The 25,486-nt window shown below is 45.4% G+C and overlaps 1 protein-coding gene across 1 annotated transcript in view; it reads right to left on the bottom strand.

Annotated features, from left to right (window-relative positions):
- Nucleotides 1-676: 676 nt before the first annotated feature.
- Gad1 (glutamate decarboxylase 1) overlaps nt 677-25,486 on the bottom strand; it is a 40,148-nt gene continuing 15,338 nt past the window's right edge. Inside the window, exons 6-17 of the mRNA XM_041631579.1 lie at nt 23,609-23,699; nt 16,847-16,959; nt 15,639-15,754; nt 15,478-15,557; nt 15,192-15,246; nt 13,132-13,248; nt 11,830-11,894; nt 9,220-9,298; nt 7,918-8,067; nt 5,178-5,285; nt 2,843-2,932; nt 677-2,075 (exon numbers count right to left, since the gene is read on the bottom strand). Of these exons, the coding sequence (XP_041487513.1) occupies nt 1,902-2,075; nt 2,843-2,932; nt 5,178-5,285; nt 7,918-8,067; nt 9,220-9,298; nt 11,830-11,894; nt 13,132-13,248; nt 15,192-15,246; nt 15,478-15,557; nt 15,639-15,754; nt 16,847-16,959; nt 23,609-23,699 (1,238 nt within the window). The 3' untranslated portion in view covers nt 677-1,901. The remainder of the gene's footprint in view (nt 2,076-2,842; nt 2,933-5,177; nt 5,286-7,917; nt 8,068-9,219; nt 9,299-11,829; nt 11,895-13,131; nt 13,249-15,191; nt 15,247-15,477; nt 15,558-15,638; nt 15,755-16,846; nt 16,960-23,608; nt 23,700-25,486) is intronic.

Here is a 25,486-nt window from a genome sequence, read left to right as displayed (position 1 = left end):
AGAATCAAATGCTTTTCTGATCTCTCCCTATGGCCCAGTTTGTTAAATCAATCTCAGTGCTATGTGCAAGGGTCGCCTATTTCCCACACGTGCCAAAGACAGAGCCTTGTATTCTCACGAATAAGGTGCTGTTTATAGCTTAACAGGACAGTGCAGGAAACGAGCCCTTTTTCCTTATGATCCAGCAGCTAGCTGTATCTCTTAAGGAAGTAAGCTGGAGCCACTGCACAAGCAGAGATGGCAAGCAGCTGTGGTTCTGTGATTGACAGACAAAGATGTCGGACAATCCAAGGTCCAGACTAGAAGGGATATTTTCCACCACACTCACCACCGTGACCTTGGGGCCTGTAACCCTCCCTGAAGTAGAGGATGGAAATATTCGTTTACTGATGAAGCATGCAACTCTAAGACACAGATAGCAGGGTGAGAGACAGGGCTTGCTCTTCCTTCTCCGGGCACCAGGAGCAAAGACAATTTATCGACAGATCTAGTGACTTTCACGATGAAGGGCATAGGAACCTGCAACAGTTGGTTAAGGCTCAGCTTAACCAGGAACATCTCCCAAAGCCAGCTAACGGGAAATGAACGGGCTGTGGATGATCCCAAGTAAAGGTTCCTGGGCCCTTCTTATATATGAAACACAGGTTGGAAGAAAAAGCAATGGTTCAAGTCCTTTTATTCATGGAGAATATTTATTTCTTTATTATTTATTTCTTTATTTATTTCTTGCATACTCTAAAACGCACAGTGTGGGTTTCATTTCTTCAAAAACACCTGTGGGACTGGTCAGTGTGTCAGAGACCTTCAGAAACATTGCCTTAGGTTTCAGCTAAGCGAGTCACAGAGATTGGTCATGTACTACTACAAAATTACAGGAGATCTAGTTATTATTATTCAACAGTGACTAGAAAAGCTCTGAGAACACCTGACATACAGCCAGATGGGGAAAGAGAAAAGCAGAGGCTACTGAAGCAGGATTTCCATATATATATATGACTCTATGTACAGTATCAGAATTCTTTTCCAGACAGTACACATATGCTGAAATCATTATAAGGGCACTCTAATATAAATGCAAGTCTCACTAATTTTCTTTTTTTTCTTCTCTTTGGCTCACAAATGCACGAAAATACCATAAACAGTATTCAGAACTTACTTCATTAATATATAAATAAAATACATTACAAATGGGAAGAAAATACAAGATGCCTCTTTAACATGGTATATATCTGAATATAAATAAGCAAATATTTCGCTGACATACAATTCAATCATTCTATGTGCTCCTCCCCCCCTCCCCCCCGCCCACAGACCGACAACGGTAATATACACAGTCTACACAAACTAACCTCTAAGAACACAGCAACAGCATGACTGTGACGGATTCTGCTACTATTTCCCCTAGCTGGGTACTGACAGGGAGGGTGTGGCGCTTGTCATCTCCTGGTGCTGTCTGTCATCCATCACCCCTTCAGGTGGGAACAGCTCTGACAGGGAGGCAGGCTCCCACCAGCAGCATTTTCCCCGGGTCCCTAGGATGCAGCAGTGGGGGCGCCATCTGCCCTGCAGTTAAGACTCTTAATAACTTGGGGAGGTGAGGCTAGTTCTCTGGGGGACGGGAGACATGCTTGGTCTAGGACTAAGCCACACTCACTATACATACATGTACATAGAGAGAGGTATATATAACTGTACATATATATTGTATTCTTATTGTGCAGTTATTTTTTTTTAAAGAACATTATTTCCCGCTAACGCTAACAAACAAGCTTACATGAGGTTGTGACAGATATTTTCCGAGAGATTATAATTCCCTTCAGTGAATGGCCCAGGGTGAGTTAGCTACTGAAGGGTGCCAGAGGAAAAAGCATGGCCGGGGACTCTGGTTCAGCAGAGGGGACTTACAGGTCCTGGCCCAGCCTTTCTATTTCCTCAATGAGGAAGTCGATGTCAGACTGAGTGGCGGCTGGGTTGGAGATGACCATCCGGAAGAAGTTGGCTTTGTCCCCTTGTGGCTGGTAGCCGACCATGGTTGTCCCTGACTCCATCATCAGGGCTTTGATCTTGGGAGCCACCTTGTGATGGAGAACAGAAAGTCAAACTCAGCACTGATGGTGACAACCCTCTTTTATTATTATTATTTTTAACAGATCAACTTGGTTTACTTTGTGGTATTTGTCTAGAACAACAGAAGCACTTTTAGAACTGTATTTTTCACGGCCAATATCTAAACCCACCCAACTATGAGTTCACTTAGAAAGCACCGGGCAGTTGAATCTGGAACGTCAATCTTGGAACAAAGATAATAAAATGAAAAAAGAAATAAAGGCAGACAACATTACAAGTTATGTTGTGTATGGCCTAGAATCCAGGATACTGCCTGGCACACAGACTGAGCTTAAATATCCGCTCAATGGCTGCATGCCTAATGTGTTACATATATACGCCAATGATTCTGAATGGATAAAACCTGACGTACGACTCAACAGAGAAGATGAGCCAGCACTCGAGTAGGCTTGGACTTAGTCAAACAACAGACACGGCAGAATGTGGAATGTCCCAAAGAAGATGTTTATTGTTCACCTGCTGCGTACAGAGTCTGTAATGAAGCACCCTTCCGAGGTGGGCCTCCATCTTTCAGAGGCTCCTACCTTATCTGAACTGTGGCAAGGGGGCAATGCAGACCCCAGAAGTATAAATCAAGATGTACCACCCCACTACCCAGAAGGCCACCATGAGGCTTTGTTTGTTTACCCCTCCCCTTTGAGAACAGCACAGAGGCAGGAGGATGGCCTGACTAGGGAGACAAACAGCAGGGGGCGGGGCAGTTGCCTGTCCTTACCCTGTGCAGCTTTTCTCGTCTCTCGGGGCTATCTGGAACCCCTCGGAGGCTTTGTGGAATGTACCAGAAGCAGACGTTTGTGTGCTCGGGCTGCGGAAATTTCAAGAGACAGTCAAGCAAACAAAAATAAGATGATTACAACTTGACCAAAAGCCAGAAGCAGTTCTGGAGAAAGGTTTTTTTTTTTTTTCTCCTTTCCCCTTTCCCCATGGTCCAAAAGAAAGTGGTCTGAATGTCCTCTGCAAAGCAACTGGGAGCATAAATACACCAGGCAGGAAGCAGAGCTTCTCCGGTCTCACCTGTTAAGAGTGTTGACTCCCCAGCCCCCCTCTCAACTTTCTAGATCCCCAACCTACTGCCTTTGTACCTTAAAATGACAAAAACAATGGCATTTGAGCGATTCAGAAAAGGGCGTTCCTTTGATGTTGGTGCAGAGGGAAGCTGCTCAGCCTACTTTATTGATGCAGTGTGTGTTGGTTGGTGAGAGAGGCTTGCAGTTTTCTCCTTTAATGTCCACCAGGACTGTGCCTGCTTCTGGGTGGCTGGAGGCTGGAGACATCACAGTTCTCATTTCAATCTTTTTTTTTTTTTTTTTTTTTTTTTTTTAGTTTTTCAAGACTGGATTTCTCTGTAGCTTTGGAGCCTGTCCTGGAACTAGCTCTTGTAGACCAGGCTGGCCTCGAACTCACGGAGATCCGCCTGCCTCTGCCTCCGGAGTGCAATGTTTATTTTAATAGACTTATGTATCTATTATACACACAGTGTTTATGCATAGTGTTCTGTCTGCATGTTACCCTGCAGGCCAGAAGAGGGCACCAGATCTCGCCAGATGACTGTGAGTCACCATGTGGTCGCTGGGAACCGAACCCAGGACCTCGGGACTCAATTCCATCCTCTACTAGAAAGAGTAACACCGCGCCCCGCCGATCAGCAGGAGCATGCTGACTGTGTGTGCTTGGGACTCTGGCGGACTTTGGTGAGTCTCGGATGATGTCTTGAGAAGGGTAAATAGACACCTGCTCGCTGTGGTGGTGCTCAGTTACAGCCGGTTATGAACGGGCTTTCTTTTACTGGGACTGGCAGTGATCCCATACCTCTTTATTCAACTGTGAACTTGACCAAGGCAGACACAGTATTTATTCTGGCTAATATATAACCCTGTGTCCGGCGCATGGCTGGCACCCAGGAAACATTGGGCTAATAGGTACTTTACTGTGTATAACCAGGGGAGTGTGTGAACCTGGGCAGAGGCAGCTTAGCTGGCTCTCTTCTCAGTGAATCCAGGGACAGCAAACCCTCATTTAGAGCCAATCTCGGACGATGAGGTTATGCCTGACCTCTAAGCTTCTTAGGCTTGGGAGATACTTATGGATAGAGTCCAACTCAAGACAGACCTGAGAACAAGGAAGGGTTAGGACCACAGGAAGCACTCTAGGTGTGAAGGACTGGCTGAGAGCTTTGTGCTTTGGGGCTCAGCACCTTTAACTGTGCACTGTCGCTTCAGATGGGGCTCAATGACTGGGTGTGGGGGAATGGAAAAAGACTTCTGACTATAGAATGACCAAAACTTACCTCCAAATTAAACATGTAACGAATTTGGGGCTTGCTGGCAGCGCTTGCCCGTGCTGCACCGTGTTGCCTCGCTACAGACTTGGTTTTGAGCACACAACAGTCACACCGGTACTGCACATGCCGTACAGCGCCCCACAATGTCAAGGGGTGGGGTGCCTGGAACAGCTCCCCTCAGAATCCACACTGCTGCAAGCTACGAACAGCTGAGTTTTCACAGGATATAAAAAAGTGTTCTGTGCCCATAGAAAATGGCCCAATTGCAGAAAGCAAAGACTTTTAATATTTTCCTAATGACACATTCTGCCATTTTGTTCTATACGTGCTATATATGAAGGCAAAGCAGAATTCTCTGCATTGAAGATGATAAAATCAAAATCTCATTCAACTCTAAAAAATGCTAAGGATCCTCTACATCTTGCAATATCATATATTCAACCAAAATTTAATTCTTTGTGTCAAATAAGTAAGTGCACCCATCTCATTAGTATGAAAATTTGCTTTAGTCTTTAATAAATAGCAAGGCTGTCTACCAGAGAATTGCTTTCAAAAATTACCTTTACTATTCATCCTTGCTTTGTCTATTTTTTAGTATCCATATACCTGGATTGAGTAAAGACATCTTGGGTAAAAGGGGCCACGCATAGGAGAAGTTTAATTTCTGTTTTGGGTGAGATGACAGACGTCTATCATCTGAGCTTCTGGAACCCCCCCCCCCCGGGGGGGTTGTCTGGGAGCACACGTGTGGTCCATGACGACAACCTACCTCACCATCAAAAACCATCTCAAATTCTTCTCTGTTTTTAATCTTGGCATAGAGGTATTCAGCCAACTCCAGGCATTTGTTGATCTGATTTTCAAATCCCACAGTACCCTGTTTCAAAGAAGAAAACTGTGTTGATATCAAGTTGCATTTCCCTATGAGGGTCATTTGGGAAGGCTATGCGGTCCTTGGCTATGGGCCATATAAAGAAGTGTAGTCTCGGCAAAGGATAGGAAGGACCATCTAATCAAAGGCGCTGGTTAAGAAGGACCATCTAATCAAAGGTTCTGGTAGGAAGAACCATCTATCTAATCAAAGTGCACAGCTTCTTCAAAGCCCTGCATGCAAGAAAATGCTTTTTTTTTTCCCTAAGACTTTTGCTTGGTCCTCTTAGAAGTTGTTCTCAGCGGGGTTTTAGCTCCCTCCAAGTCAGTCACAAGCCAGCTGTTTAAGCATAGTATCACTCAAAGTGGCATATCCGGACTGAGGCCAGAGCACAGACTGCAGTATGTCTGGGATGAAATGAGTAGAGAAGCTGAAATTAAGAACTTTTTCAAAAAACATTCATTTATTCTGTCTGTTCCCCCCACCCACCCTGTATGTCTGTGTGTGTGTTTGTGTGTGTGCGTACTTGCACACAGGAATGTCTTGGTGTGTGCCTGTGTGTGAAGGTTGGAGGACAGCTAGTCTGGGGCTCAAGGACATGGTGGTAAACACTTCTGCCTGCTGAGTCACCCCGTGGTTCCACTAAGAAACTTTAAAAACAAGAACAATTACATATAACTGTTGATAGCGGTCACAAGCAATGACTCTGGGTTTGTGTTTTAATTTTTCTAACAGTTTCTTAAAGGTCCATGATAGGTCAAAGGAACCACCGACTGGTTCTTCATCACAGACACTTTGAAAGACACTCTCATAGAATGCATCTTCCCCAGACCCATATTCTGGCCAAACCAGTCCCCAGTTCACACAGGCAATCCACCTTTCCTTAAACAGTGACTGTTCCCTTCCAGCAACAGGCCAGCGGACAGGTTTGGAAGCCATGGCTCTCAGCGCCTGCCCCAAGACTGCACTAGCTCTAACTATTGATAAACTGGCTGAGCTTGAGTTTCAAAAGCCAGCAAAACTGATTGGCAGAGCAGCACGCAGGCTGCTGTGTGGGCTGGTGCTGGTGAGACCAGATGCATGAGGCTGGCCTGGAGAAGGCTGGTGAGCCTGGGCAGAATCCAGAGCTGGCAAGGCAGGAAGCTCTCTAATGGGGGGCTCTTCCTCACAGAGGAATTCCACCCCGGGGATCTTCCCTCCACACCCCAGGATCTACCCTCTGCAACCCAGGGGCTGAACCTCCTAGGGACAGTTCAAGAGGTCACTGTTAGCCAAAATGAAGCTGCAATTATGGAGACAGACCATGTGGTCATTATAGCAGTGCAAAATGATAGGGCTCTTTCTCTTACGGCGGTGAAGTTACATGCTCAAAATGCCTGCAGTTACTTTGTAGGAGAAATCAAATCCAGACTCGACATTAAGGCAAGATGGCTGAACAAGGAAGAACACTAATCACCCCACAGTTTTTCCTATAGAAGAGATAAATATCTGACTAGATACTGCTGGAAAGCCTTATTGTTTGGAGGGAAAGGTAGCCCAGATCTGTACTGTGGAAATTATTAAAACTAACAAACAGAAACAACAGATGTGGAGCAAGGCTGTAAAATCCAAACTGACCTTAAGCTGGCTGCATAGCAACACTTTAGAAACAGTTGTGTGGTGATCTCTCTCCCTTCTTGTAGCTTTATCACAGATACAGAAATGCAAGCCAAGAGGGTGATGGCTGCACGCGCAGTGTACTTCAGTGCAGCGGCACGAGTCCCCAGAATCAAGTTCTAATCCCAGCAGCCCCGCACTCACAGAGTTCCACGAATACAATACCACGTATACACACGTACCCATCTAGAACACCACACACACAAGGCACCACACACACCCACGCAGGCACCACACCCAATGCACACACCACGAAGAGTAGAGTATAAAGTGTAAGCAATGTGAAAGCCATATTTTAAGTAGAAACTTAAACTTCAATATCTGTATATATATGGACACACACACACACATATATATATATATATATATATATATATATATATATTTCTTGATGAGGTCCTTCATAAAGGAATTCTGAATTATTTTCAGACTAACATGGTAGTTTTATATCTTTTCCTACATCCTCACTGAATAATTTTAGAATCCTTAAGAATTATTGCGGAGGACAGGCAAGATGGCTCAGTGGGAAACGGTGCTTGCTGCCCAGGCCTTGCTGTCTGAGTCTGGTCTGGGAATCCATGAGAGAGGGAGCCAGCTTCTGCAAGTTTCCCTCTAACCCCCACCTTCACACCACAGCACATGCACACACACTCATAAACACACATACCCAAAATAGAAAAAAAATATTTTTTTAATTTAAAGAGAATTATTGGGGAAGTCATTATCTTGGCAAACTTTTTAGTAAGAAGAGGACTGTAAGAATAAGAAACTTCCATATGAATTCAAGGGAGAATGAGCTGAAGGAGGGAGGGCTGACGTAGGTCACTGTTGCTATGATTACTCCACTCACAAAGAAAACATAGGTAACTTGGTTATCTAGATACAGTCACATGTGCAGTGGATTAGCTGTGATACACCGCTGCCCCTCATCCGACCTGTGCTAGCCACATCTCTCTGCTTCCCGCATTTTCCCCCTTCATACCTTGGCTTTCCACATCAGCCAGAACTTGAAGATGTCCACGTGGCGGCCGCACTGAATAGCCTTGTCCCCGGTATCATAGGAGACATCATACTGCTTGTCCGGCTGGAAGAGGTAGCCTGCACACATCTGGTTGCATCCTTGGAGTATACCCTGTCATGGAAATCAAAACACGAGCCACTGCATTCACCGGCCAGAGATTCGGCTGCAAGGATGGATTTGGAGACCACACCTCCTTTCTTCTGAGGCCTTGCATAGATTCTGAAGTCCTTTAAAGTCACTCTTGGAGAATCCCCCTGCCTATCTGTTGCTCCAGTTAGAAAATGTTCTCTTGTGTTGGATGCCTACAAGGGACCCACTGTTCCTCCAAGGGACATCTGGAAATGTGAGTGGGTGCTCTGAGGTTTGCCATTTTCAAGGAGGAATTGCTTTGTCCTTCTTTGGACAGGGCTTGGAGTATGAAGAACTTCCATCCCCCCAAATGCTAACCCCCCCCCAACTCTTCCATTTTATTGACGATTTCTTAGGAAGTTCAGGTAAGTAGAGGAGGGAGCCTGCGTGGGTTCTGACTCCCACAAGAGACCGGCTGGAGTGGGCACCTCTCCTGCAGCAGAGTTTATAAAGCATCAGTACTCTGGGTGTGGGGGAGGAAGGAAATCTGTCTCCAACTCATTTACAGAAGCTTTCTTAAAAAATCACATTTATTTATTTTGCGTGTGCACACACGTGTATGGGTGTGTGTGCATACATGTGTACACCATGGCATATATGTGGAGATCAGAAAACACTTGAGGGAGTTGGTTGTCTCCCTCTACCATGTAGATCTCAGGGATCAAACTCAGAGCCTTGTGCTTGTTAGCAAGTACCTTTACTGACTGAGGCACCTGGTTGACCTTCCAGAAGCGTTCTGGCTAACAGTCCCTGTTGCCCCAAGTCAGTATTTTGTTTACTGCTCCATCTAATTGTTTTTAAGCTAATGAGACTACAAATATTCACTAAGAAATCAAAGTATGTTTCAGTGAGCACAGTTTGTTCTCATTGATTGGGTGACTTAGCAATCACTCTCAGGTCTGTGCAGACATGAAGAAATACTCTAAAGAATGTCACTGAAGGGTCTGTCACCAACAGGGTACCAAGACTGAACAAAGACAAAGATCAGGCAACAGCAAGAATCCAAAGGAGAATATAGATTGCTGGGAGGGTGGGCAAGGAGAGTCTGCAGCCTCACAATGGGACTACCAACCATTTCTCTCTCAGGCACTGGGATGTGCTTGCTACGGACGCATCTCTGCAGGGAGCACAAACCTTTTCCTTGACCAAAATGGCGGAGCACTGCAGCAACACGCCCATCATCTTGTGAGGGTTCCAGGTGACTGAATTGGCCCTGGGAGACACATAAGAACCTCTGAGAAGGGGCTGGAGAGATGGCTCAGTGATCAAGAGCATTGCCTGCTCTTCCAAAGGTCCTGAGTTCAATTCCCGGCAACCACATGGTGGCTTACAACCATCTGTAAAGAGGTCTGGTGCCCTCTTCTGGCCTTCAGGCATACACACAGACAGAATATTGTATACATAATAAATAAATAAATAAAAAAAAGAACCTCTGAGAAGATTGCAGCAAGAGAAAAGCCTGTTGTCTTGAGAAAAACCCCACCCAGCCCCACGGAGGTCCCAGGTGCTTTCCTTGCCCAGTCTCCTAAATTGACCCTCAAGCAGAAATGCAAGCTGCAAGCAGTCTCTCAAGGGCAAGCAGTCTCTCAAGGTGTTGCACCGCTGAATTCCATAGACCTGTGACTGACAACAGCTGCTGCCACACTGAGAACAGTGTCCGACTGTTCTCAGAACTCTAGGCATATCGACTGGAGAGTGGCTAAGGACTCAGGCTTTGCAGGTGTACTGTGCAAATCGGGATCCTAGTCCTGACATGTCCTAGCTTGTGTGACACAACTCATCTGGGCTTCAAGAGTTCACATCTATCTCATCAGAATGGAATAAAAGATAAAACAGGTTCATAAAATATGCAGTGCTTATCACAGGGCCAGGCATATGTAATTCTCACAGAAATACTATGATGTAGACATTCCTATTACTTCTAGTTTAGGTGGAGAAGCTGATGCACAGATGGGTTAACCATATTACCAAAAGTCACACCGCTGGGAGGTGTTGATCTAAGTCAAGCCCAGGATTCTTTTTACAGCCTATACACTAGTCAGCCTCCCTGTAGCCAACAGCCGTGGACATCTTTCTGCCTTTACTGTTTTTGTTTAAAGAAGGGCTGGTGATGAGGCCCTACCTGCTGATGGAAGGCACACCTAAGTGCAATGATCAGCCGCCCTGCCAGACACTTGGACTAGCTAGCAGCGGTGATTAAGTGAGAAACGAAAAAAAAAAAAAATTTTTTTTTTTTTTTTTGCCAGTCTGGGCTGCAATGCTCACTTAACAAGCATGGTCTCCTAGCAACTGCATCACTCTGTCAGATGCAATTAGATGACTAAGGAGCACACTCGCTAGGACATTACAGAAACAAGTGAAGTGTAATGTAGAATGATTCAAACTTGAGAAATTTGCTTCAGTAGGCTACAGAACCGTTTCTGATGGCCTGGGCCACAGTTGGACTCTGCCTTTTAATACCCGAGAAGGGTGTTTCCTTTGATATATCAATTGCCTTGGAATTATACCATCAATGCTCTCACAATACTAAGCTATTGCTGTGGGTTTTTAGCCTCTTCCTTAGGTCCTTCGTGGTGTGTGTGTGTGTGTGTGCGTGTGTGTATGTGTCTGTGTGTGCCTGTGTCTGTGTGTCAGTGTGTATGTGTACTGAGTTTCAAGAAGGGGCAGAGGTTGAAGAACTTTTCCCTTCAACCACATGAAAGAGACCCGGAAGGAATCCCAAGGAAGGTCAACCAAGCGCTGATATCATGGAGAAGAATCCCTGTCAAGCCACATTTAGAAGGCACGAACTTAAACAATTTCGTTGTCACTGACACATATCAAGTCATTAAACATTATACTTAGATCTCATGAAATGTCTTTAAAAATAATTTTCTGAAGGTCCCAAAGGTGGGAAGTAAATGATTCCCCACTGCTCCAAGTTGAAGGAAACAGGACATAAAGGGGAGTTGGCTCCCTTCAGAAGACATTTGTGCTTCAATGTAAACATCAATCCTTTCACCTGTTCCCGAATCTAAGGACGGACAATGAAAACCCTCTGAGAAGTATAAAGTGCAGCTGGGCTGGCTCACCTACACTTAGTATATTTTCCTCCAAATTATAGGGTCCTATATTCCATCTTTCTCAAGGCAGTCTCGTGTTGACAATGGCGGTGCAACAGAGACAGAAGGGAGCAGGCACAGTAGCGGCTATGAAGCCGGAGCTGTTGCTAAGAGAGTGCTCTGATGAGCTTGCCTGGCCCAGCTTTCCTACTGGCCTGTTCTTCCACGCTCCCAGTTCACTCCATGCCCACTGTCCTCAAGATTGTCAAGATTATGTCTCGGGGCCCTGGGACTGACCATGCCCACTGCCTGGGATAGTCTTTTCTACATTTTTGCTTCCCATATCGCTTTTGCCACAGCTACTGTGGGAAGCTAGGTGTGTCAGTCACCAGCTACCTCACTGAGGAAGAAGAGCTGAAGGGGTTAGAGACCTGCCTGTCCCTCCACCGTTACTTTTTTCTCCGTAGGCACCTGCCATTGGTGAACTGAAAACTCATTTGACTAGGAAATAAACCATGCAGCACACACTCAAAAAACACCAGGCAAGCTAAAGTTTGCCCCATCAGATTGAGTTTCACCGCTGAAAAACATCAAGGCTTGGGGAATTAAGGTTGACATCAAGGTTGGAGGAGGACGGGCTGGCCCAAGGTGTCTAGGGTATCTGATGCAGGAGATGAGGAAAGGCTAGCAAGCCCCACTGTACCTTTCTATGCCGCTGAGTTTGTGGCGGTGCTTCCGGGACATGAGCAGCCCACCACCCCAGGCAGCCTGCAAGGACAAAAAAGAGACAAGAGGAAGCCGTGGTGCTGAAGAATCGAAAACCAAGCTGGGCATGGCTCTAAGGAAGCGGAAACAGGCAGATGCCTGAGTCTGAGATCCTTGTCTATACAGCAAGTTCCAGGCCAGGCAAATTACACAAAGGATAACCTATGGAGTAAGTCCACACTGAGTTCAAGCTGCACAGACACCAGGCTCTTCATCACTTCCCATTTCTTTATATAAACTTCCTCCAGAGAATGTCTTAGCGAGCTAGGAAAAGTGGGTGGAGCTTGTGGTGGCTGTGGACCAAGGCCAAGGGCTCAAAGTGCTGTGGGCAGCCAAGGATTCTCTCAGCCCAGTACTGCCATGTGGGCATTGCAGACTGTTTAAAAGGCAGGCGCAGCTACCTGCTTCTTCTAAACTAATCCTGAGAAACTCAGAAAGCACCAACGTCTGCTGGGTTTGGAGAACCCCACAGAGCTCCAGTCATAGCAAGACACTCTTGTGGGTACCATGGTGCCTGGATAGCCTGGCATCGCATGGGACACAGCCCAGCCTTTGGTAGTCATTTGTTCAACAGTGGGATAGATTGTCCTATTGTGCATTTCCAAGAAATTACATCCAGTAAGAGAATGGACAGGGAGAAAGGAAGGAAGGAAGGAAGAAAAGAGAAAGAAAGAAAGAAAGAAAGAGAAAGAAGAAAACCAAAGGCTCTGATCACACATGTAGGAGTGCACATTTGCTATTGCTGGGACATTCTGGGACTAACTCTCTGAGCTGCTCATGTCTTCTGCTTGCTTCCTGATTTTCCTGAATGCAGCAGACAGGCCCTCTTAGAAGTGTTACAGAGGGGGGATGTAGGCAGGCAATGGAGTGTTCACACTCATGGCCGCTTCCTGTATGTTATGTCTTCTATTTTTCTCTCTCTGAAATCAGCTATATTTTACTGTGCAGCCATTCACCCAAATAAAGCAACCAGGGAAAGCACTGCTCATTACAGTAGACTCGAGAAGGAGCCACACCAGACAACTACTGGCAGTCAGGACAGGGGATGAATCCCAGAGGGTGGACAGGGTCTGTGGCAGGTACTGGTCGTGAATGGCGGGCTGAGGAGTGGGAAAGAGCAGGAGCTGAAGTGTGTAGAGAGAGATGGGGAGGGTGTTCAGGGCAGCTGGAGGCAAAGCAGAAAGCACTGTTATTGCTGCCCCTTGCCAAGACCGGGCTGCGTGTGAACGAGGGCACTTACGTCCACATGGAGCCACAGGTTGTATTTCTCACATATGTCCGCGATCTCCTGTATTGGGTCGAAAGCTCCATAAACAGTTGTGCCGGCAGTTGCGTTGACATAGAGGGGAACGTATCCCTGCGAGGCGAAAGAGATAGTCGATGAGTGGTTTTCTTCAAAAATGTTTTTATTTGTGTGTGTGTGCGCGTGTGTGTATGTGTGCGTGCGAGTGTGCACGCACACGTCACTGCCCTGAGCATGGAAAAGGATTTCAGAGATTCCTAGAGCTGGAGTTACAGGTGGCTGTAACCCTAGTGTGGATGCCGGGAAGGAAACTCTGATTCAGAGGAGGAATGGTATGGTATGGTATGGTATGGAATGGAATGGAATTGGTATGGTACGGTACGATATGGTATGGTATGGTATGGAATGGTATGGAATTGGTATGGCACGGTATGGTATGGTATGGAATTGGTATGGTACGGTACGGAATGGAATTGGTATGGTATGGTATGGTATGGTATGGTACGGAATGGAATTGGTATGGTATGGTATGGTATGGTATGGTATGGAATGGTATGGAATGGTATGGAATGGAATGGAATTGGTACGGTACGGTACGGTATGGTATGGAATGGTATGGTATGGTACGGTACGGTATGGTATGGTATGGAATTGGTATGGTATGGTATGGTATGGTATGGAATGGTATGGTATGGTATGGTATGGTATGGTATGCCTTCCTAACTGTGGAGCCGTCTTCCCAGTTCTCTTATATGGGCTTTTTTTTTTAACCTCCCTTGTCTGCTCATTTCTAAGGGAAGTGGAAGACAACAATATTCATTTCGAACTGTGAGGCAAACTGGTGTGGATCAGAGACCACAGCCAGAAGTGTTCTTGTTCATCCGTTCATGCAACGGGGGTGATTTTGTTTTGCTTCTTTTGTGTGACTTTTATGTGCCAGGCCTTTTGATGCTGGGAACAAAACAGAGAGCAAGTAGATAAAGAATTCTAACAAGATGGGCCTGAATTAAACACGCAAAATATAGAAAATAGATCACAGTAAAAAAAATTATATGACAAAACAAAAACAAAGAAAAGGTTAGTAAGTATTTGGAGTGATGGGCAGGCTTTTATCTAAGCATTTCACTTCTGAACATTCTCTGGATACTAATCTCTGCGGGAGCCACTCTGTTCTAAGTGGTTTGAAGACAATTAAACTCAAACATTGGCGTTTTTAAAAAGAGGTAGATACAAGGACTGGAGAATTAGCTCAGTTGGTAAAGAGCCTGCCTCCAGAGCATGGGGACCTGAGTTCAAGCCTCGGAGTCCCCACTGAAAGAGCCAGCATGTTGGTGCATGCTTGCAATGGGAGCATTGGTTAAGTGGAGGCAGGTGGTTCCTGAGGCTCGCTGCTCCACCCACGTAGCCCACCTTGTGAGTTTCCCGGGGAGAGACCTTGTCTCCAATAAATGTGTGCCTAAGAAAGACATCTGAAGACATATGTCCTCCGGCTTCCACACACATGCGCACAAAACTTCTGACATATGAACATGCACATGCTCCCACATAGTAACAGTGGCAGGTCTGCATGCTGGCTCACAGTAAGATGCCAACAGGGAAAAGAGGAAAGCAAAGAAACGAATGAAAAGTGCTAGGACAGGTGGAGGGGATGTACAGGAGCTCAGCTCTTGGTCAGTAGACTCTATCCATCTCTCTATCTCTCTCTATCTCTATCTATCTATCTATCTATCTATCTATCTATCTATCTCTATCACCTATCTATCTATCTATCTATCATCTATCTATCAATCATCTATCTATCAATCATCTATCTATCTATCTATCATCATCATCATCATCATCATCATTATCTATCTATCTATCTATCTATCTATGTCTTGTAGACTCAGCTTTGAGGCTAAAAGCTGGAAATAACTTGGAAACCAGTGAATATCTAGACAGAAACCTTAGAAATGGAATTATCCTATTATCAAAAATTTTGACTGTGTAGGTCAGAGATCAGTCATTTTTTTGAGAAAGTACTCAGTGAAGTTTCAGATGAGCCAAATCACACATACCTTCTGCTTGGCTTCAAGAATTTTTGCCTCTAAATCAGCTGGGATTATCTTCCCCCTGTAATTGTTATAAAAAGAAAGAAATTAAAATAAAGAACCAACAAGATTATACAAGGGAAAAAAAAAACCCTTTATCACCAGCAGGAAAAAGTAATTTAATTGGATATTTTCAACAGACCATTAGCAGCTTGGCACACTGTACCGCGTCAGTCCTTAAGCACAATAAAACAAATTTAACAGATGAACACATTTAATACATCAGGGACTAATGCTCGCTTCCCCCGCCTACCTTTCATTGCACTTTATCAAAGTCACATTGTCAGTTCCAAAGCCAAGCGCAGCCCCGGCTTTCTTTATGGAATAGTGACTCTGCAACAGACAGAGGCTTGAGGTTAAAAGTTAGTCCCTTAACACACACCGGAGTCCAACGAGGCAGAGTCTCCGACTCACGTGCTCTGAGGTGAAGAGGACAAGCTTGGGCACAGCGGCCATGCCCTTTGTCTTGACTTCCGGGAAGTACTTGTAGCGAGCAGCCATGATGCTGTACATGTTGGATATGGCGCCCCCTATCAACAAGCAGACATAGCAGGAGGTTGCGGGGCTCTGTAGCGTTTTTTTTTAACGTGAAGGTTGAGCTGGTGCTTCAAGACATGAAGAAAGGGAAGGACAGTATCCTGAAAGTCTTACTGGCTTCCTCACTCTTAAGGTCTTCCCTCTGGACCCTTTGCTCTGAACTGGAAGGGGCTACACTCATCTCCAAAGCTATGCAGGCAGTTTTGCTGGAGATGACTCATGTATTTCAGTGCCTATTCAAAGCCTATATAGAATATAAGAGACGGTGGTGGCAGCGGCAAAGACACAGTAAGTTACAACCTCCCAGATTCCATCTTCTGTGTAAGCTGTTTACTGAACAAAGCTGGATCTGCTCCCTGACCTCAGAAGACAGAGAAAGAGAGGAATGGCGCTTGCAGACAGAAATAGAGCATCTCTTGGTTACCGGCTGAGTTAGTGAGTCCAGGAGAGGTCTAAGTCTATTCACACAGACAAAACCTCACTCGTGTCCCTCCAAATAAAGATCCAAGCAGAAAGGAGATAACTGCCCAAGCCTAACCAACACAAACTAGTCACTCTGGCATTCCCTCAGTTCCCTGAGAATGAAATAGGCAAATCAGTGGTCTGCTCGAATTGCCTGGACAATTGTATTCTTATTTTCTCCCCCGTATGCAGTTACATTGCCTCTACCACCACCTGTACCTGCTTCTTACCACCAAGAACAGCTGTCTTTAAAGGTTTTTTATTGTATCTACATTGGGTTGGAGACTACAGTAGATCCACTATTTGGGCTGAAGTCAGTTAACTGATCATCGGATTCACTGATCCCTAGATTTGCTGTTGTCAGAAGGGCACCATTTAGCATGCCCCAGACACAGCCTTGGTCAGCTGGTTCACAGGGGTGAGAGCACACTTGCTAACCTTCATTCTGACAAAGACAAGAAGGCAGAGAGTTATGATCATCGACTGTAACACATGCAATACATGCAAACATTACAACGAAACCCATAGTGTCTAGAATTGACCTGTGTTAGCAATTTTAATAAATAAAAAGGAATCAAAGGATCCATATTGGCAGGGTAATCAGTTACAGAGAAGAAACCTACCAGGAGAAAATATCCCGTCACCGTCTTTACTTGACCATCCGATGATCTCTCTCATCTTCTTAAGTGTTATCTGTTCCATGAGAACGAACACAGGTGCAATCTCATACGTAAACCTGCAGTGGCGATGAAAGGAAGGAGAAAGGGGACATAAACCTACTGATTTGATGAACACAGACCGTTGCTACAGCAGTTGTAGTGGGCACTGAAAATGGATGCTCAAAACCGCTAAAGTGATGTCTCCTGAAATCACATGTTGCTAGTCCAGAAGGGTCAAAACCCAGCCTGGCTTACCAAAAGAGGTGGTGGGCAGTCTGCTGTGAGATATTTCACCAGCCAAAGAAGAGTCTCACCTGTCTCAGGTGTGGTTCACCCAGAGGAGAGGATTCGCCGTTACTGTTTGTAGGGCAAATGTTAATTTGAGAAAATGCATTTCAGCGTCTACTTACAATTGGTAGAGCCATTTTATTTCTATAAAAGGACTGCCCATTTCACGCTCATAGGCAGGGCTAACGTCTATGTTTCAGAAACAATGTAAACCTCTGAAAGCTGACTGTGAAGATAATTGGGAATATTGACCCCATGTTTTAAAGATCTCAATGTAATTATCTACATGTTCTTTCTTCTAATAATCCCTAAGGACAACTATGTATCTATAACTCCCTGGAGTCAATATCTGTCAAAAATAATTAGAAGTGATGATTTTCTAATTACAAATAACAAATAACAAGACGACGGTCAACTTGCATACGTATCTGACTGTGAGCGTCAGGTTGCCTGACAGGTTGCATTTGTCTCCCAACAGACAGATGTAAATGAAGCAAGCCATGTTCTTTTTAAAAGAAGTTCAAAGCAGTGGCTCTGTCTGGTAGGACAGTCATCGCAGCAAGATCAAGATACTAAACAGGGTCCAAGAGACGTCAAGGAAGACCATCCACAGAAAATTGAGCCTGAAGATAGAATATAGTTACTAGACTCTGAGGCTCCTTTTTTCTTGTTTTGGCTCAAACTTCTTAAGCTCTTGTGTCTGTTGGCTGAGCCAAGACCGTCCTAGCTGAAAAGAGATGCCTGGACCAATCCAGCCAAGTGATACAGGAGGCATTGTTATCACTTAGAGGCGTGCGGCTGAATGCCAATGCCAAAGACTAATGGGAATCTTGCTTAATGATTTAGAAAAGCTAATTTGCAAGAATGAGATAACTATTGCTCTACGTAAAACACAGGTGAAGCCACTAGCTTTAATCAGGAGCGAGAAAAGCAGTCACATTAATCATGTGGCAATACAAGAGGACACAAAAGATCCAAGAGGATCCTCAGGGGACATGGCTGGTGGGAGGACGAGAGGGACTTGGTTTCAAAAGGAGTATGTTCATTTTCCTTGTGGGGGGTCCCCTGAAAATTTGGGAGGAAGACTCTTGGAAAACATGTGTTCAGTTACCATCACCTCTGGAGGTCACACTCATGCTTTGGTTCTGCTCTGAGCCCCATCACCGTAGCAACCAACACTCCCTCATGTCTGATGGCCTGATGAAGGAAGAAGAAGAGAAGGGTGCCTGGTTTAGCCTGGGATGCCGAGGGTAGCAAGAGGCAAACTCATGGGTTGTATCTCCACATTGTTGAACAAATGTATTATCTGCGGTTCCAGTGACTTTTGGAAAGGTTGGAATGGCCAAAATGTTTGCACGGTGAAGAGGTCCTGGTGGCAGTTTGTGTGCTCGGATCTCATAATATTGCATACCAACAAGAAATCTCCCAAGGTCATGGAAAGGAATGGTGGAGTCAAACACCACAGTATCAAAACCATCTCAAGGACTGGATGAAAGCTGAGGTAGAGGCGAATCAGTATTAGATGGTCAGGCAGGGACCATGCTGGGGAGAGAGAATGTGTGGGACTGAAAACCGAGGAGTTTGATTTGATGTGTGTTTCAGGATAGAAGCAACTTAGCCCTCACATTCATACAAATCTGCCTTCCTAAGGAAGCCGACCATGGCCATTCCTTCCAGGACAGGCAAGAAGAGTCTAGAGCTCCACCGGGAGGCCATCTGGTCTCATGGATTTCAGAGTCCTTATCTATGTTGGGTACATGGTTCCTAAGCCTTCATTCAGTTCTCTTGACCAGATACAGAGTGGCTCTTCTGTGCATCACAGCCCCTATGTTTGGAGGAGACAAAGATGATACGAGACACCATTTCCAAGTCTGAGATGGGCACTTACTACGGTGAATCAAGCATTTGGTTCTTGTCCTGAGCTGCATCTTGTTTGAGGGTCTCTATCTTGGCCTGGCAGACCAGTTATCTCACAGTTATTACTATACTGACTCTGGAACTTAGTGCTTATGTCTTTCCTTTCCTGGAAACTGGGGGGGGGGGGACCTTTTGAAGGACAAGATTTTTGTGTGCTTAAGACGACTATACGTTTGCAAAGTTTTCTCTGGATACTTATTGGTCATGGATGTTGATTTGAGAAATGGACCAATGAGATGTCTTGTTCCAGATACCTCTGACCCTGCCTTCTATTTTGGGTCATATTTGTAGTTATACTGAGAGGGGTCTTCCTGCATCTGTATCTTATGAAAGGCTTTGAAGTTTACCCTAGATCAGTAGATCTTGCTCATTGTAATAGCATTAGCAACACCTTTAGGAATTCTAGGAAAACGATAACCCTATCTCCAGGTAAAAGGTGTGAATAAACCATTATTTTATGTACAACTGTAAGAAATTCTTCCCCTTACAACTTAGACCCCAGCTTAAAAAACCCTTCCCTAAGTGACAGGAGAAAGATGATGTCAAGAGATCAAAGGTCAATGCAGATCCAGAAGAAGATGGTGGGATGCTGAAGTCACAGATCCAAGATCAGTTCGGTAGCTCCGCAAAGGGCTCGGGCTACAGCCTAAGAGTGTGTGGATTGGAAGCAAGGATTTAAAACAGCAAGATGATTCTGAGTAGGGAGGTGGGTCGGCCCCTGGACCATCCACCTCACTTTGCCGGCGAGATGCACTCAGAATTAAATTAAAGTAACTTAAAGTAAATTGATGGTCAAGATGCTGCATTCGGCCAGTCCCTAACCACACCAACTGTCTCTTCCTCTGCTACAGTCTGTTACGAGCTGTGCTATCTTTACTAGCTTCTTTGTGCAGCACCAGCATGGCCGGACAATGGCTGTGTGGAGTGCTTTGTGTGACTTCTGAGATTTTTTTTTTTGCATCCAGCTTTGACTGCCTCTGCTATGCCTCCTAGCCCTGCTTCCTTCCCTTCCTTTCTTTCTCAGTCTCGCAGGCCATCAACACCCTCCTGCTTCCCTGAGTTCTGAAACAGACAGTAAGAGCTGGAACTCCGGTAATCAGCATGCAGCCCCAAGTAACTTTGAAATTGAGAGCTTTCCGGTATACTACGACCCAGAAAGGTAAAAAGGACCCTGGACTTTTGTTGAGGACTTTCCTGGAAGACCCTTTCATAGTGGTTGTTGTTGCAATTCTCTTAGCCCTTCTCTCTCTGCAGAAGTGACAGGTGCCATAAGTAAGCTACTTAAGGGGATCTTAGGGAGAGTCTTCTTCGTTCAGAGATGGCAAGAGTTAGGAACGAGAGACAGGAGGCTGTGTGTGTAACGTGGGGGGTATGGGTGTCTTACATACCGTAGGCACTTAGGGTGGAGCCAGTGTTAAGTATTCAGAATCACTATGTAGGGAAGACATCATTGCCCTGCTTTCCCTGATGAAAAGCCAGAAACTCAGAGGAACACTTGGATTTGCGTGAGATCTCAGCTGTCGGTTTCAGGGTCTGAAATCCCAGTCCTTTAGGCTGTAGCGCTTTCTTCATGACAAATGGGACCTGCTTGTTGCAGGCTCTGCTCTGACAGCTCGCCCCTCAGAGTACGATAACTGAAAACTCCCTGAGACGTTTCTCCAGTGTCAACTCCCGTGAGAATAAAGCAACAAATGAGCGAGACCCTCATGCTCACGGCAAATGTCGCACTTACGTTATCACACCGGGTGCTGTGGCGTGTGCAACCTGCCCAGCTGTTCTCGGTGGACTTGCTTTGGTAGAGAAGAGCGGTACATGCCAAGAACAGCTACACACCTGCAGAGTGTTTGTTGTATGCTCATCGATCCTTGCCTGGGGGAGCAGGTCCCAGGGCTGCGCGCACGAGCTGATAGAACAGCATAGACATGCACGTTCTTTCTTTGCTAACCAGTCAGGTGCCCTACGCTTCATTCTCAATGAGGGTATCGGAGCATTCTTTGAAAGGACTTTCCAGAAGATAGCAATCATGCTCTTTCACCAGGGCTATGCACACTCAATGGATGTGGGGCGGGAGAGGAGGTGTGAGCATAGCAGTAATCAAATCACAATTGGCCAGAAGAAAGCTCTCCTGCCCGTCTCTCCCAGGCTTGTTTGGGACAGCGTTCCTGGCTGTGGAAGGAACTGTCACAAGGGAGCAAATGTCCCCGTGTATGTCCCTGTGATGTGGCCACATGTCATGCTCTTCCAGGACACCCGGCTGAGGAGACTGTCTAGAGAACAGTTATCACTTCCTCACACAATGCCTGTCCCTGGAGCTGACAGGAGCCCTGTCACTATTTTAAATAAGCTTCTCTATCGATCTGTTGGATTCGAATCATATTTTACAAATACCTCCTGTTCAGAGGAGAAGCAATTACTATGTGTCATTTAGCCGGCTTGGCCTTGACCTCAGATGGCTGGGACATATTTTAGTGTTTTATGGCTGAGCTGTGCTAAGGAAAGAGTCAAGGGTTTTGATTTTATGAACATAGACCGAAAAAGGGGAAAGAAAGAATCCATGAGAGTTTTCTGGTTCAAAAAAAGCTTTTTAAGAGAAGGTTTAATTATAAATGGTTCGAAGGGGTAAGCTCTTTTTATTTACCTTGATTATTGACTGTACATATTAGAAGCTGCAGCCAGAGGCCTACAGAACACATATGTAAAGCCTGAGGAATGCACTGTCTGGGTCACTGTGGATATTTGGGTCTTGCTGAACATATACTTTTTGAGGGTGGGGGTCAGGGAGATCAAATCTATGGCCTTGAAGATGCTTAGGAAGTGATCTCCCACTGAGCCACCCCCCCTCCCCCCCCAGACGTACACCTACCCTTTCCTCTGCGTTTCTCACTTGTTTCCTAGATTGCTGGGTCCAAACAGACTGCATTCTCTAATCTAAGTCGTTCCCTTCCGTTAGATGCTACAATTAAGCATTTGTGTATTTGCTTCAAGTTATAATTAGTATGTTATGATGTTTGCACTTGATGATAAATATTTTATTCTACAAACCATAGCAGAGCAAAGATGGCGAAGGGAGGCTTTTTTTCTGTTTGGGGAGGACATGAAGGCAATCGCATCTCTGACCCGCGTTCACACCGTGAAGATGTCCTGACTCATGGGCAGGAAGTGTGAAGCCGCTTTCATTTTTCTAATCTGCTGAATTTTTATGCCTTTTAGCATAAATGGCTCCATTTGCCCTATTTACTTTTAAAATTTTGTCTGAATTTCCGAATGCCCTTTTAGTATTTTGAGTCACAGCCCTAGGTAGCCCTGGGATGCGCATGCGCAATTGGTAGTTTAAGGAAGCCCGGCTGGCTCTGGGGCCCGGCCATGGCTTTAAGGAAAACTAAGGAAAACAGATTACTTCTTTTTTTTTTTTTTTTTTTTTTTTTTTTTTTTTTTAAACAGATTACTTCTGCCCGCTGTCCAGAGGCACTGCTGGCGACCCCACTCATTCTCCTAACTTCACATTTTCTTTAGAATCTACTTTGCAACCAACTTAAGATGTGAGTTGGAGGCTGCTGTGGAGCAGGACGCAGAACGCAGGCTTAGCATGCCAGGGGCCTGAGTCTGAGTCCCAGTGGCATAGACGAACTAACAAATAACAAACAAACGGCCTCTGAACCCTTCAGCAGTGGCAGACACCCCTGAGGTTCTTATGCGGTTATCATTAAGTTATTGCAGTAAACTTGCTTCATTAATTCCCTTTGGATACTTTAATTGAATCTATGCCGCCGCCTGGATGCATTGAGAGTGGGTAAACACTGTCACTCGTGCTGAGGGCAAAGGTAGTCGTCCATAAGCTGCGGTGACCCCCATATCTTGTACTGAATTCTGATCCCCAAAGATGACACACATGTATACAGGAAATCTTGGGGTGATTGCCGAGGCTACCCAGGTTGTACTTGCACCTTTAAAATCTTGAAAGCAGTTTCGTATACATTTATTTATTATTTCATATACCTTTAAAAGATTGCAGAACTAAATGAAAGTACTGTCTGCACGAGCAAGTGGAGGTTTCCGAAGCGTTAGACACAGCAAAGCCTACCAGTTACTTCAAAATGAATACACGCTGTATCTGCAGTAGATGAATGCTGCTGTAGAATGTTTAGTTAATAGGCTGATCAAACTGATTTGTGGGGATAAAAGCTTAATTATGGAGGAAATACCGCCTAAGTGGTAAGCACCAATGTGCTTCGGCAGGAAAGGAAACCAAAATCATAGCCCGAAACATGACCTTTGAAGAAGTGCATACAGAGAAACAGCCGGTTATGCAAGTTCACATAGAAATTTCAACACTAGCTATCATTTTCCACAAACACACTCTTATTACATTATTCAAGAATAGCTTTTCACTTTGTGAAAATCTAAAAGTTTTTATGGGAAAAAAAAAGAACTCTAAGAGAACAGAACCATCGGAGTTGGACGTCTTAACAGCAAGCCATATGCATCACGTATACTTATAGGAAAAGAATACATGAGACTTACATATTGGTGTTGGCGGTTGATGTCAGCCATTCGCCAGCTAAACCAATGATATCTAAACCCGTAGAGAGCTGGTTGAAAAACCGAGGATGACCTAGAATGGCAACAGGCAAGTATTAAGGCAAAGCCAGGTTTCTCAGTCTATCTTCAGAGCAAAAGGGCTGGACCATACAGTTGTATCTCCAACCTGTGGTCTGAGAGAGTTCTCCAAGGGTCCTGGAGAAGGAGGAATTGGCACCAATGATACCCTCAGATGTCTGTTTCTAAGGCAGCATGATTTTAACTTAAAAAATTGAAAATTGGGGGGCTGGAGAGATGGCTCAGAGGTTAAGAGCATTGCCTGCTCTTCCAAAGGTCCTGAGTTCAATTCCCAGCAACCACATGGTGGCTCACAACCATCTGTAATGGGATCTGGTGCCCTCTTCTGGCCTACAGGCATACATGCAGACAGAAATTGTTTACATAATAAATAAATATTTAAAAAAAAATTGAAAATTGGGTTTGGGACGATGCCTCAGTGGTTAAGAACATTGGTTGCCTTTCCAGAGGCCCCCGGTTCAATCCCTCGCACCCACATGGTAGTTTATAGCCGTCTGTAACTCCAATCCCAGGTGATCTGATGCCCTCTTCTGGCCTCTGTGACCACTGCATGCACTTGGTACACAGGCATGCACACAGTGTACCATGTGCAGCAGAATATACACACACAAATTAATAAGAGAAGCATATACCCCAAAACTGAGACTCATGAAATGAACTATGCCTTCCGTTATCTTATTTGTTGACTTTCGGCTGAGCCCTTTCGTCGCCCTTATTTCTTCAATACGAGAAAGAAAGTGGGAATGTCCTGAGTGGCGGTGCACACCTGTGATCTTGGCATTTAGGGGCCAGGGGCACGAGGATAGTGAGTGCAAGGCCAGCTTGGATTGCAAACTAAGATCCTTTCTTAACCACCTACTGAAGCAGGCAGTAGTCCTTATTCTCTTCATAGCGACTGCAACCTTTGCTTCACTATCCCAAGGATTTTAAGTGCCAGGTTGAGATTGGCTAATGGAGAGGAAGCTGTAGGCTTCAGAGTGCTGTAGATCAAACCAAGCCTGGGAAGTTTCAAGGCAGACCTGATGCAGAGACCACCCACCACTCTCTGGGTCTCTGGGACAAATGTGATGTCAAGCAACAGTGTTTTTTGTCCATTGAGAGTTAGGTGCCCATAAAGTAATGGAGCTAACCAGATTAAGGGCCGAGCTGACCCAGCATCTCCTCTACAAGTAGGCAGATCAGTCCTCGCTCAGTTGCCGAGCACAGAGACACTTAGGTTCTGCGGCTCAAAAGCCCCATGCAGCCCACCGTGTGCCTCAACTGGCTCCGCGTTCAGTGCAAAGGTTTTGCTAACTTGATGTTTATCAAAAATTCAAATACACACCAGCAGGCTTGGCTCAGCTGCCATGAAAGAGTCGCTGCAATAGATTAGCAAGTGAGAATGTGACAGAGGACAGTGCTGGGGAGATTTGCTGGCTACTCTGTTCCCAGTGGAAACTGCTTTTGTCTGCCAGTAACTGTCAGAGAGCTAGTGGTTGAATGTTTCCGGGTCTAAGTCTCTTCCCTGAGAATCCCCTCTCCCCTCAATGTCCTGGGAGAAGAGGGGGTCATCTTTCTTCAGGAACATGACTGCTGGTAGGTGTCTGCAGTCAGATGGAAGACCCACCCCAGGCACATTAACTGGACTCAGCAGATTAAAACAAAACGAAAAGATGCTGGACAGCGGTGGCGCACGCCTTTAATCCTAGCACTCTGGGATGCCGAGGCAGGCAGATTTCTATGAGTTTGAGACCAGCCTGGTCTACAGAGCGAGTTCCAGGACAGTCAAGACTGCACAGAAAA

Source organism: Microtus oregoni, unplaced genomic scaffold, assembly GCF_018167655.1.
Source record: "Microtus oregoni isolate MIOR12 unplaced genomic scaffold, Mior012 000037F_ref0000500, whole genome shotgun sequence".
NCBI classification, from domain to species: domain Eukaryota; kingdom Metazoa; phylum Chordata; class Mammalia; order Rodentia; family Cricetidae; genus Microtus; species Microtus oregoni.
The sequence above is the reverse complement of the archived record's forward strand: the minus strand, read 5'-3'. Positions and strand labels throughout refer to the sequence as shown.